At 40.4% G+C, this 14,356-nt stretch overlaps 1 protein-coding gene across 2 annotated transcripts in view; it reads left to right on the top strand.

Moving 5' to 3' along the window:
* The window catches only part of LOC146513980 (netrin receptor UNC5D-like), a 268,872-nt gene extending 256,658 nt beyond the window's left edge, over nucleotides 1–12,214 (top strand). For both annotated transcript variants that reach the window (XM_085168964.1, XM_085168966.1), the window contains 4 exons: nucleotides 1,505–1,654; nucleotides 2,893–3,057; nucleotides 3,277–3,455; nucleotides 5,571–12,214. In XM_085168964.1, the coding sequence (XP_085025090.1) occupies nucleotides 1,505–1,654; nucleotides 2,893–3,057; nucleotides 3,277–3,455; nucleotides 5,571–5,769 (693 nt within the window). In that variant the 3' untranslated portion in view covers nucleotides 5,770–12,214. The remainder of the gene's footprint in view (nucleotides 1–1,504; nucleotides 1,655–2,892; nucleotides 3,058–3,276; nucleotides 3,456–5,570) is intronic.
* The last annotated feature ends 2,142 nt before the right edge of the window (nucleotides 12,215–14,356 follow it).

Genomic DNA, 14,356 nt, shown 5'->3' with positions numbered 1-14,356 from the left:
AATACACTATAACAAGAGAAAACAAAAAAAATGTTGAGGAGTACAGCAGATGCAATAGATCAATTGTGGAAAGGTCTTAAGACAAAAACAGAAAGGAAAGCTGTGGTGGACTTAATAAACAGGTTGCCCACCAAAACAGCGATTGCGGATGAAAACCTTGACACAGTGGCATCTCCGTCAGCATCGAGAATGCAGAAGCATCACAATCTGCTCAGAGGAGACTGTGAAAGCAGCATCAAGGAGACTCTTGCAAAAATAAATAAATAAATCAATAATTAACTATTTCTAAAGTGATGGAAAGCCAAAGTATGGAGAAAGACAAACTATTTCACCGCATCAATATAACACGGATCGTGTCAGAGCATGGCTGCCTCTGGAAGCGGCTCATTTGCCTTTATCGATGATGCAGCAGATGACGGCAGCAGCAGGATGAAATCTGAAGATAAATTTTGTCTGACTGCGTACAAAGAAGTTCTCCCAGTCTCACAAGACTATGGCCACCAAACACACTGGCTGTGAAACCAAAGCTTTTATCAGTGACAACTCAGACCTCACCAGATTGAAACCCTTTTGGGCATTTTACCTGGAGAAAGAAGATTGAAGAGAGAGCAGCTGTAACAAACATCAGCTAAAGGCAGTTGCTTTGAAAGCTTAGAAAAGCATTTGTTATGTCAGCGGCTGTCATTGCGTCTCAGGGCTATGCACTAGACATTCCCACTGTTATTTCCCTCGACATTCATTTGTTAACTTACCTATCCACACCTAAATAAATGGGGAACCTACACAGTCTGTCTCTTTTTTTGTGGAGCACAGTAAGTTCCTGTCACTCTGCATATTAATATTGTTATTGTGAATTTTCTCTCTGCTTTGAGGGAGCTTTTAGTATTTTTAGTACCCACTCAGTCTGGGCACTTTTTGAAAGCATAAAAATGATGTTTTTACATTCATGGTCACAGTTGCTCTAAAAGAGTGCAAGCCCGTCTGGCAGGGGAAAAAACAGAGTTTTTCTTCCATTTTTTTTTCCATTTGAAAAATAAATATAATGTTTGGTCACATTTTTCAGACTGGTTTTAGGGAAATAGCTTAAAAGTTCTAGTTCAAATCTGACTGTTAATGCTGGAGATTACTTTCATCAGACCATTGCTGTTTGGTCAATAATTGTCAGAAAATATTCACAAATTTCTTTAAATTGTTCATTTTCTCCAACCAACAGTTCAAAATCCACAGTGACTTAATTCAGTGTTAAAGACAAAGACTAAGGTTGATGTAGTTGATGATTAATTTGAATCAACTAATTGTTTGAGCTGTTCTCAGTTTCTTTCATTCTTCCCTTTTTCAACTTGAACTTTTGGCTCTGATTCATTGGTGCATGTTTTCAAATCTGTGTTCTTTTGTCTTTATGTCTTTTTCCTGACACACTGACACTTAACAACCTTTTTTCCTGTACTTTGCTAACCCGTACCCCACCCCTGGAAAAAAAACATGTCACACCTTTCCTTATCAGGAGGTGGCAGTGGGCGAGCGCAGCAGGGGCGGGCGGCTGCTGGAGGAGCCAAAAATGATGCTGTTTAAGGCGAACACTTTCAGCCTCCAGGTATCCATCCAGGATGTCCCACAGTTGCTCTGGAGCATCAAGCCTTTCACCACCTGCCAGGTAGGCACTTTCTGTTTTCTATCGTTTCGAGTCAAAAGCAGGACATGTGTTAACTGCGTGTGCATGTTCAGTGCTTGTCACGGTCATGCACAATGAAGGAAGCTGTGCACCTTCATCAGCTTCCCTGTTTTTTATTTGGTCACATCAAAGCCAGAGGACAGCAGCAAGGGCACAGCAGGGGATCACTACGGCTGGCTATCTCGCCCACACACACCCCCTTACAAACTTAATTATGACTTCCAGGCAAGGCATATACACACACACACCCACTCTCATATCATGCTTATCCTCCTTGGGGTCTCCATGCTGCATGTTCTGCTCTCCCCCGTGATGTTTATCCCACCAGTGACATCCTATTAGCAGAATTAGCCTGCCATAATGCCCCAAGTATACTAACTAGGATTTCTCAGGGAAGAGCCGCTGTGAGAGGGTGCTGCAGGGAAGACGACGACAGGCTTTCATTCAGACACTACTCTCGTCTAAAGGAGGCTTTTATAAGAGTCTGTCCCACTGTCTGATGGATCTGAAGAGAGGATGATTCATCTGTAGAACAGTGTTTTTGACCTGTTCTTACTGCACCACTGTCTGGGTTACACAGTAGTTAGTAATTGAAGGTGAAATGGAACTTTTGGATTGCATAGCTCTGTTACTTTTAGTTTTTTCAGTTATTGGAGGAAATGTAGTGCGAGCTGCCCTAATACCATCATCACAGCACAGCTCCTGATCCAACAGGTTGCAGTTACATGTATGGGTTTTGTATTAGGAGTATTAAAATGTGGAAAATTAAAAATAAGTTAATGAAGTGTTTGACGGCAGTCGTGTCGTTATGTTGACCATCTCTGGACTTTCAGGTAAGTTTGGTATTTAGTTGCTTTATTAAGAATGCTCGTGCATCTGTAACTTAAGCATTTTTTTCTCAAGCAGTAATTAAGTTTTTGCACTAATGATTGTAGCCTTTACACATGGTTAGCAGGACGTATTTACATCCTGAGGGCTCTAACACCCACCGGTGCTCCTTCTGATGGGTAGACTTCTTGATTAGGCAACATCATCGATTGGCTAAAGAGGCCGCTCGTTCAGTCTTAATTAATCATGTAAACAGCAAAGCGGGTGGCAAAGCAGGATTCAAATAACAAATGTCTTTAGTGGGGATTTAATGAGTGTGTTGTCTCCACCAGCCTAATCCTTTCATCATTATGTTCGTCCTGTCCGCCCTCCCGTCTCGCCTCGCTCCGCAGGAGTTCTCCTTTTCTCAGGTGTGGGCCAGTAACCAGCATCCCCTGCAGTGTGCCTTCACTTTGGAGCGATACAGCCACTCCTCGTCACAGCTCTCTTGCAAGATCAGCATCCGACAGGTCACGGGCAAGGAGCAGATACTACAGGTCTACACGTCTGTAGTGGAGGTGAGTAGCACTCAGAGAAGGCGTGGTGTGTGGGCAGTCATGCGGCCTAGGTTCTTTTACTGCGCTGAATAACTCTTGATTTGATTTAAGAGCTTGCTTAATGAGCCTCTCAGGGAGCTTTTCATCTATAGATTGCAAAGTCCTTGTCTTCACGTTGAGGAGGGGAAACTTTTTGCATCAAATCACCCTGACATCTCTTACTTTTTGTCTTGCTACTAGAATGAAAAGGGAGTGGTTCCCTTTTTCACGCAGTCGGACTGTACCATCACCTCCCAGACAGGGTCAAGGGCCTTTAAAATCCCCCTGTCCATCCGTCAGCGGATCAGCACCACCTTTGACACCGCAAATGCCAACGGGAAGGACTGGCAGCTCCTGGCTCAAAAGCTCCACATAGACAGGTCTGAGTTTTAACACTCTGAATGCTGCATTTCATTCTCGTGCCTCAGCTGCCATTTACATACTGCTGAGTCAAATAAAAGAGCAGGTATGTTTACTTTAGGTCCAAGGAAGAAAATAGAAAATGTTCCATAATGTAAACACTGTTCCCACTGTGAAGACTTTTGTTTAAATCTGAAATTTAGACACCACGTCAGAAATGATCTTCTCCAGCCTTCAATAACATGCCACACCGCCAATTTCATTATAGATCGTAAAACACATGCAGAGAAAGGGAGAAATGTTAGGCACAGCCAGAATACTGTAGAGAAGAGATGCAGTGTTTTGTAGAAATCTGAAGAAAGGTCTCCGACTGCTGACAGGCCAGCCTCTGGCAAGAAAATGTGTTCATGTTAGCACTTCTCATTAGCAGCATCTCTGCATGTGCTCCGTCCTCCAGCCCTCTCGAGAGGTTGTGCCAGGTCAGTTATTTGCGTAGGCTGTGCAGGATTTCAGTTGTTTGGTGATGGGGTGATCTCTATTTGTGCTTCAAAGGAGAAGTCAATAATCAAGTGCTTATAGCCACGAAGATCTGTGCACCCAGCTCCATCAAGTACTTGAGGAAGAGAGTACTGACAGTGAGTACACTCTCCATCTTGCCAGTTGGAGAAACATGAGAAGGAAAAAGTTCACTAAGAAGCTATGACGGGAAACTGTGTGATTATGGAATTTCGCTTCAGCTGAGTCTGAAAACAAACACCTGTGACTGAGAAATGGGGAAAAGGATTTCTGAGCTTTTTCTACCCATCCAAACACACCAGGAAGCATCTAAAGGGAATGTCTCTACCTAGTTAAGCTGATTGTAATTATTTCTCTAAGTGTGTGGGAACATCAGCATACTGAGGTGGGAAGTAGACTGGCATAGACAGGGAGAAGGCAACAAATGAAATCCCATTGTAATGAAACAGTGCACTCTCTTGGAGAGGTGCTGTAACAACATCAGAGAAAGAAAATAGGTGGATATTGAATTTAAAACCTGTTTTCTCATAAACCACACAACAAAGTGTGGCTTAATTTTATTGTTCTACTGGTGTGTTGTATTGTTTTTTTTTATTGTTTGTTACCATTGTTTAAAAAATAAGAGTTATATGTATCCAAGGATGGTAAATATGGAGCTGCCAGGCAGGACTTGAAGAGGAAGATTCATGGAGTTGTTGAAGGAGACACGCAGAGGGTTTGTGTGGCAAAAGAGGATGCTAGAAATAGGATGAGATGGAGGCAGATGATCTGCTGTAGCGACCCCTAAAGGATCGTACAAACCCATGTGAATCAAAACAGAATGCAATGATTCTCTTAAGCCCGTGTTATTAAAAGTGGAACATATGAAATGTGCCATTTTAAGACAAATATTGGCTCATTTTGACTCACTTTGACAAAAAAGTGTGGACAGGGCCATGTTTACCACTTTGTAGCATCCCCTCTTCTTTTAACAGTCTGTAAATATCTATCTAAATATCTATTCTTGTCTAATAGAGGATTTATAATAGTTATCAAATCCAAATATTTTCAGTTGGTGAAAGGTCTGAAATGCAAGCAGGCTACAAAGTTGTGATGTATGGATGCAGTATGCACGACCTCCTCTGAAAAGGTTGTAACCTAGACGGGAGCATATTTTCCTCTAAAACCTGTACATACCTTTTAGCACTGATGGTGCCTTTTCAGATGTGCCAGCCCCTGAATTGGATGGATGGATCAATGGATGGTAAAATGCCTCAGTTTGAACACTTGATATGTTTGATATGTTCAATTGTAAATAACACAAGCTCAAAGGAATTTGCCATTTCGAAGGCAAGAAGGGTCTAATGAAAGATTAGACTGAATATTCCCAAATCCCTGTACCAATTTCAGGCACAAAGCTCAGGATATCCCAGCTGCTGCAGCTTTGACTCCTCTTTTTAGTCTCATCTTTTGTTCATCATGCCTTTTTTAAAAATATGTACTTAGAACAAGCAAAATTACCTTAGTGATTTGCATTGGCATCTTTGGCATAATAACTGCAAAGTGATCGCCTCATTACTACTTCACTTGGTTGTTATCGATCGCCAATATTATAATGTTCGATTTTTTCTGTTCTGCAGGAACTTGTGCTACTTTGCATGTCAGGAGAGCCCGTCATCAGTGATTCTGACTCTATGGGAAGCCCAGCACCCGGATTCTGGGGACCTGGACTCTCTGGCCAGTGCCCTGGAAGAAATCAGCAAGGTTCATTCCCCTAAGGCGGTCTCTCTCAGCTGCAGCAAAGAGGAACGGGACTCTGAATTCACAAAACTGGCGTAGAGTGGCTGTACGAAAATGATGAAATGATGAAAATGACGAACCTTTACTGCATGAACATTTATGTTCAGGTGTAGTAACTAACCTACAGTGAGGTGGAGGAGATGCACAGAGGCCAGCAGGGCAACTTAATTATTGACTGTTACTAAAGGAACACCTCTGTTAAACCAAATGAACCATAGAGGCAGAAGGAAATCAGGAAATGACCAAGAGATGTGTTATTAGGAGGCACCAACAAACTTTGGAAAGGCATCTCAAATTGACACACAAACACACACACATTCATCTTTCATTGAGAAATGCCAACTTCTGATACTTCTGAAGACCAATTTGATACCCTGTGTTGAAGGATTACAGAAGCCTGTGAAAAGAAGACAAAGTGTGTTTTAAGGAAGCTGCCAATCAGGTTGGTGCCGTGACCTCCTAGGATTGGATGTGCCGGTACTTGCCCTCAAACAGTCTTCTGGGCTGTCAAAATGTTTAGTGTAATGCCATATTTTCTTTATGTCACTGACACCTCATGCTTTTTTTTTCTTTTCTGCTGAAGCTTTTTAAAAACACAAAGAAAAAAATGAATATTGGCTCTTTATTTTGTCAGAACATCTTATTCCACAGTGATCAGTATATAAAAGGACCTGGAGTCCACATGCTAAGGAGATGGAGATTTATTTATTAATTAAAATTACTTTTTAAATGCCTTTGAGAGTCATTTTACACACTTTTTTCAGCTCAACAGACAGACTCCACTGTCAAAGCACCGACAGCAGAGGAGGGTAACTCACCCACCACTGATCTGTGCCTCATATAGCAATGCAGCCAGAGGTCCATCCCTGAGTGTCTCTCTTCTTAATTTGGAGGAAAATTACGTTTTACTGTGAGTGACCTCATAGCAGGCAGACAGTGGGGACAGAAGTGTGTAAAACAAAAACAAAAAAAAAGATTTCTGGAGCATGGAGATGATCAAATACCAGGAAAGGGTTATACAGAGACACTTTGCCATCTCTTACTCCCTCTACTCCTGTCCGATCTTCCCAAGCAGAGGCAGCATCCACTTGAAAAAGAAGATTAAAAAAAGATACCCTGATCAGGAAGCTCCCACATTCGGTTGCTCCAGCTGCCCCCTCAACTTAATAAAGTGACTTTGTGTTGAACTCTGCGTTGGCACTCTCTTTTCATGTGCATAATGATTTGAATTCTGAAAGGCCAGACAGCCCACATGCTGCACAGTAGTAGAAATCAGTCCATGTTCAAAAACTCAGATAAGAGATTAAGCAGAGTTCCAGAAATGTGTAAAATATATACATATGCACTATTTGAGTTTGGACAACAGATCATTGCCATGTTGGTGTTGCATCATGCAGCTGTTTGAACTCCATCTGAAGAGAAATATCTGGCAGTCTCTTGGTTCTAACCCATCATATTTGCCTAAATTAGTAACCCCCCTTGAAAGGCTCAAATATTTTTAAATGCCTAAAACTCTTGATGGATTTAAATTCTTAATGAAGACTTTCTGCAGAGTTCGTCTGCTGAGTAAGACCCTGTGCTCCACGGCACTCCACAAAGTTTGACATGGTTTAAACATTTTAAAAAGCAGCATGTTGAAAGAGCACTGCTTTCTTTCTTACTTTGATGCATACTTTGGCATTTTGAGAAATTCAGCCATCGCACATAGTTTACCAAGAATGTTGAAAATTTGACACTACAGCCGTAGTCGCTTAGCTTAGCATTACAGCTGAAAATGGAGAGAAATAGCAAGGCTTGCATAGGAGTAACAGCATGTGCCCAAAGGTACCTCTAAATCTCAAGTACCTACCTGTAAAATTTGATTATAAAAACATTAGATTACATGCAGGACTATATGCCATCGCTTCACCATGTATCTTTAAGCTAAAGGCTAAGTTTATTGCTAGCTGTAGCCAGCATCAACGTTATGAACAGGTTCTGGGAGTCCAGGCTTACCTAGTAAAGTCGCTGTGTCCCCTCAGCTGAATTCCACAATTATACTTCAACTGGTCAACTAATTCATCCAGTCAAATATTGCAAAAACACACAAAAACGTGTTGAGAATACTGTATGCTCACAGTCAGCTTTCCTACTGTGTGGTGATTTTACTTATCCACTTTGGCACCAAGAGAAAATGCCTCTCCTGATATTTTTGCACTTTTATAACTCTAACTACATTTTTCTCTGAGTGTACTATGCATATATCCTTCCAAATATGTATAGGGTGTTTGGGAAGTGATTTGATCCGAAAGTCCCCTGCTGGGAGGGGGCAAAGTTGGTTCCCCATCCAGTTGTCATGGTCTGCTATTGATCCACGTTAGCTGTATCCAGTGTTGCCAACTCCTCAGTAAGGAAAATCGCTATTGGCTGTCCTAAAAGTCGCTAGAAGTCGCTAAATGACGTCATCGCCTAATTTGCATAATTGGTCATGCTAATATAATTGTAAGCTACATTGTTGGAGAGAGAAATAACATCGTGGAAGAGACATAAAGTGAGTAAAAAATGTCCTAAATGCATTTAGAATTTATTTAGAATTACGAATTTAGCAATTATTGTTTTTTTTAATGTCACAATTCCAACCCTGCTCCTTTATCCGGGCTTAGACCGGCAAAAGTGACCCGAAATAGGCACTCTGGTGGAGTTACTTTGTGTGTGTGTTTATAAGTAGTTTTAAACCTGATCCACAAAACAGCATAACAGTAAAAGAAGAACTGACTGCGTTACAGTCAGTGCGGAGCAGCGGCTTCGCTCATGCGCGATTCATTTGCAGTTTGGACGCACAGGTGTGAACATCACCTGCCCTGATAGCAGTGGGGGGAGGACTATCCTCCGCCCGTGAGCGCTTTGGCACGGGCGGGGTGCCCACGGCGGCACCGCTGCTTGTTGAGAGTAAGAGCGATACGCGTTTTCACGTCAAAAAGTCGTCATAAATAAGTCTCCAATGACACCAGAAAAAGTCGCCAGATTTGTCGCTAGTCGCTTTTTAGAAAAAAAGTCGCTAATGGGGTCTGAAAACTCGCTAAATATAGCGACAAAGTCGCTAAGTTGGCAAAACTGGCTGTATCCTTCCACAGACAAACTAGTGTGCAAACTAGTGAATTTCTCAACATGTGGAACAGTTCTATTTAGCCTCCCAACCTTGTGGTCAAGCTGGCAGAAAAAGATGCAAATTGAAGTGCTCATGCTGACTTCATACTAAAAAATGTATTTCTTATTGATTCGTGCCATCGTGGAAATAGCACAAGAACATGCAGTTCATTCAATAACTGCTGGGAATCTGTTTTCAGTTACCCACGACTGCTCACTGAAAATAATGCAAACCTGTACACGGTTAGCAAACATATCCAAACCTTGTTTTTCTATCTGTCTGCATCAAAGAACAGCACAGAATAAGTTGGACTGATTCTCCACTATTAGCTAAAAAGTTGCTGACCAAAGTTTGGAATGCAGTCATGAATGCAGGAAATTTATTGACAGACCCCTTCTTAGTAGTCGCATGCTGAGTCAGACCTCTTAAGTTTAGTCAGGATCTAAACTTAGCATTTAAAAACACAGCTCACAGTACAGTAAAGATATATATTTATATATCTATATTTTACACTTGGATGTATCTTCTGAAGAGTGTAAAGTGTCCGTTCCTGTCTGTTCAGTTTTCCCATTCAGATTCCCCCATTCCCAGTTTATAAAAAGTGTGAAAAGCAAAATAACATTACGATCTGCCTTTAGTCAGCATGGTGCTGACTAAAGGCAGATCGTAATGTATTTTTCATGTCTTTGTAATGCTGTTGACATCTATTACCTGCATATCTGCTGAATGAGGACTAACAGCAGTGGAGTTCTTGATTCATCAGCTACGGCTCAACAGCTGAACTCCATTCACTCCAAAACAGGTTTTCTCAATTGTGAGAAAACTACATGGAGCAGATTTTTGTCAAACTTCAGACGGAATATAAAGAGTTTCAAAATTAGAATCAGGTCCCAATAGTGAACAAGTGAAGTAATAGAAACTGATGTATGAACAAGAAATGAAATTGCTCCGTGCAGTGCTGTTTTTCTACAGCAGCTGCATTATTCCCATACTTGCTTCTTCTGTTTGCCATCAGGAGATACTTTCCATTGCCACACGAACGGGGCCAACGTTTAGCATGCTCACATATGGGAGTGCAGGAATCATCTGGAAGAACAATCTTACCTATTCAAAGTTTGGTGCAGGGGATCTCCAGCAGAGCTGCACCGTTGGCCTGCGTTGCTAAACATTTTTCTGCAGTTGCTCACCAAAGAGGGAAAAAAAAATCTAACACATACCCCACTGATACATCATTATTCCCTGAGCTGACTCCTTGAAAATGACTTCTGATGAAAGGCTGGATCTGCCCTGCATCCTCTGCAAGCTGCTGTGTGGCAAATCATTTCTATTAGCTTTCAATTTTTATGATTTTTCTTCTTTTTTTTTACCGTATTTACAGATGTATCTTAGCTCGGGTCTTTTTAGATCTCAAGATATACACACCATTCCAGCCATCTACAGCCTTCTATAGGGCAAGTACTGGGAGAAAAACATCACATTGAGAAGAATGCATAAAGGGAAGGAGGGCATGCAAAAATATGTGTGCTTGAATTGATGAGAAATACAGCCAGAGATGAGCCTTTTTATAAAGAAAACAGTCAGTCACTCTGGTACTGCTGCTCCACCTTACACATTATTATTATGGAAATATCAGAAAGTCTAGCAGTAATACAAACAGCCTGAAAAAGGCCATTTCTCCAAGCTGAGCATCTTGAGAATGCTGCAGTGGATGGGTGAAAGCTGATGGTCTACTGAGCAACCAAATTGTATTCAAAGAAAAGAACTGTGAGTCTTGATTGAAAGGTTGACCCACAAAGACGGGATATAGCCAGTATTTACTGGCAGCACAGAAAACCACCGAGCACCTGCCAATGGGCAGTATCCATTTTTCTACATCAGAGTGGAAGATACTTTATTAAGTCATTTTGTCTCCATGTGGAATCAGCATTACTCTGCTCTCCCTAGTTTTCAGTGAGCCTTCTAGTCAGGGAAGGAACCACACGATGCTATGCAGCTCTCTAACAAACAGTGACAACTCTCTGATTTATGCCACCTCGCAAAGATTTTGTGGACACTGCTTAAATTAAAAATGACTTTGGACATTTGGATTTTGTTTCTGGAAACTTGTCAGACTTTTTTTGGCTCAAGATTTGGACAAGAAGGTGTTGCTTTCCCAAATGTTCCCCTTTTCCCAGATTGTCCACTCAGTGTCTCACATACCTTGAACTTTGGAGATTTTTCTTTAGTGAAAATGTTCAAATGCCAAATTTTTCCATCTTCTTTTACTACTTCCAGCTTCCCTCTCGCCCTATATATGCACACGTATACACACGCATACAGGAGTCACAACGAAACTGAGAAGCTTTACAGTTACCCGTGTTGTGCATCACAAAAATGAGTTTTCTAACTAATTGTGCCTCTTTGTGTGGGTTTGGTGTCATAGGAAAATCTGTCCAGAATGTTTTATTATTATTATTATTATTATTATTATTATTATTATTATTATTATTATTATTATTATTATACATCATATCAAAGGAACTAATTTGTTAGTTGCAATTTGTTATATGCAAGCTGTATTGTTTGATGCCATGCACATCCATCTTATATACACTGCAGAGGTGTTTCCAGAGAATACTGAAGCATCAAACCTGCTAGCTCTGATGCTAAGACGTGCAGTGGCGATAAGCTAGCTAGAGATTGAGGATGCGCTTTGTGCCCATCAGTGTCCTTTCCATAAACTCAATGACTCAGAGTGTACATGTGCGACAGTGTGAAAGAGAGTTGTGTGTATACTTTAAAAAGCTGTATAACGTGTCCTTGGAGAATCCAGCCTACAGTAGTGCTACTATCTCAGCTTGTTCAGAGTGTGATGTAAAGTGTTTGGGGTTTTTTTTTTTTTACTGCCTACTATCTGAAGATCGACACTTTGGGAGAAAAACAACAGATCACTAGATGCTAACTTAAGTAAAATGATCTGAGTTTATAAAACGTGGTGACAGTTTCAATCAAAACTTTCTCATTTTACTGTTTTTTCTTTCGGTTGTTTTTTTACTTCTGCTGCTGCCTTTAAAAATTTGAGTATCCTACAAATCTATTTATTGTATCGAACAGCTGGGTATGTTCAGTATCTATTCAGAAGGTTCTGTATATAATTTATCGCATTTTCTGTATGTTTAGTTGGAAACATTTCAATGCATTTTCTGTGCTAAACATTTGAGTTAAGTGCTATATGAATGTTAATGTTGAGAACAGTCACTGGTGATGTTCCTATGGGCCAATTCTTTGTCCTTTTTCCCATTTTTTTTCAAGGTTTTGCAAAAATTTTCAAACTGTATATACTGTATTGTGTTGAAATAAATATGCAGTGAAACGGTATTATTTGTTGTTGCTCTAGGATACAATCAGTTTCCTTTCAGATTAGCTAAACTACCCTAAATCTGGTCAATTTATTAGGTACCTAATCAGCCAAATACGTAGCAGCAACTCTACTTCTGCTACTACTCCTCTGGGTATTTCAGAAGACGCTGATCTACTTCCACATAAACCTCTCTACAGTTTACAGAATGCTCTGAAAAAGAGGAAATATGCAGCGAGCGGCAGTTCACTGGGTAAAAGATCCCCTGGTGATGCCACAGACTGACCAGGCAGATTTGTGATTTGGGGTAAATAGAAATTCAAATCACCACTTGTTACAACCAATTTATGCAGAAGAGCATCTCTAAATACATAGCACATCAAATCTTGAAGCAGATTGGCTACAGAAGCAGAAAACCACACCGGGCACCACCAGGAAGCTGAGGCTACAGTTCACACATGCTCACCAACATTGGACAACAGATGATTGGAGACTTTGCCTGGTCAGAATTTGGCATCTATAATATGAAAGCATGGATCCAGTCCGCCTTGTAACAGCAGTCTTTGGCTCTTTAGCACCAACTATGTATCACAGCCTAGCCGAGTATTTCTGTTGGCCAAGCCCATCCCTTTATGACCAGTATAACCATCTCCTGATGGCTGCTTGCATCACAATTATTTGTCATGTCACAGAACTCCAGGCATGTCAGACTGGTTTCTGAGCTCACTGTACTCGAATAAGCAAAACTGAAACTCATCACTAGTTAAAAACAGAAATGAAAGCTTCAAAGATGTCACTGGAAATAAAGCTTGTGATTACCTGAAAAAAAAGAAATCCAAAAAGGAACCAAGAAATCCAACAAAATCAAAACTTCAGGCATAACAATAAAGCAATTCGCAAAGAATTCAAAACCGCCAAAACAACAACAAACCTGAGGACGATGACAGGAAGAGCTTACAAAGAAGGAGAAATTCGCTTTCTTTCACAATTAACAAACTTGTTTTGAAGGATTTTATAGTCAACATAGAAAAAAAAGTATGAGGCATTTGTAAACAAGCTTATTGATAGACACAGCAATGCTGCATGCTACATCCTAACGTCTGGATCCTCACATGCACAACAACAAGAGCAGCAAGAAAAAACTTTGCTGCAGTACTACTTAACAAATAGCCACTAACTTTGCTTAGCTTCACAGCTTGGTAGCATTTGTTAATCACTATGAAATAAATGAACAGATGGATAAACCTTGACCAAGATGGAAATTCAGGGGTAATTCCAGTAAATCATTTTCACTCAGTACTGCAGTGTAACAGTTACATAAATATAAAGTGTTGAAATTGAGAGCTTCAGCAGACAACCATGAGTAACACTTGAGTATACTGAGTTGAGACTACTGATGCTAGTTTATAGCTCTAATACTGAAAGCGGTAAATGAATGAGAACTCGTGCTCCCATAACACTGAAATAAAGTCCAAATTCATTTAAAACCTATATACCTCTGCTCTATGTGAACATTAATATTAAACATTAAACACTGCTGTTTAATATAGAAGCCTATAGGATTTACTGTGTTTTATGAAAAGCATCTTGGTGCTAATGATTCCCCCCTTACTCTAAAACACAGGTTTGTTCTAATAACTACTTGGATCAAATAATGGTTGTTTGAAGATTGAATACCCTATTATAAGCCCACTAACTTTCACTTTATAAAAAAGTAGTTAGTGGCAAATTAATTTGCAGCAATGCACAGCTCACTGTGCTGCAGGAAGCTCTAACACCAGGTAGGGAACACAGGAAAGCTGAGAGCTGAGCTCAGTGTGATGCATTACTTTTAGTTCTGCATCTACATAATTGCAATAAACAATAACATAAATAAATAAAGGAACGCTGGACTAGAACTAAAATTTGTCTACTGCCATTGATGAATGAACTCTCCTCCTTTCAGGAAGTCTGTTCTTATTAAAAAGAAGTTCTTCCTCCCCGTTATTTCCAACAGCTGGATTATCAGATAATTGACATTCTCTGATATTTTAGGTTCTTTATAATATAACATATCACTGTTAAATTTAAAAAAAAAAAAAGATCCATCTATATGAATTAAATCAATGCCAACAATGGCAACAATCAAACCTCAGTCCAATCAGCAGATGGCACTGTATGCT

This window comes from Neolamprologus multifasciatus, chromosome 7, assembly GCF_963576455.1.
Source record: "Neolamprologus multifasciatus chromosome 7, fNeoMul1.2, whole genome shotgun sequence".
Taxonomy (NCBI): domain Eukaryota; kingdom Metazoa; phylum Chordata; class Actinopteri; order Cichliformes; family Cichlidae; genus Neolamprologus; species Neolamprologus multifasciatus.
This window is presented reverse-complemented; position numbering and strand designations above follow the sequence as displayed.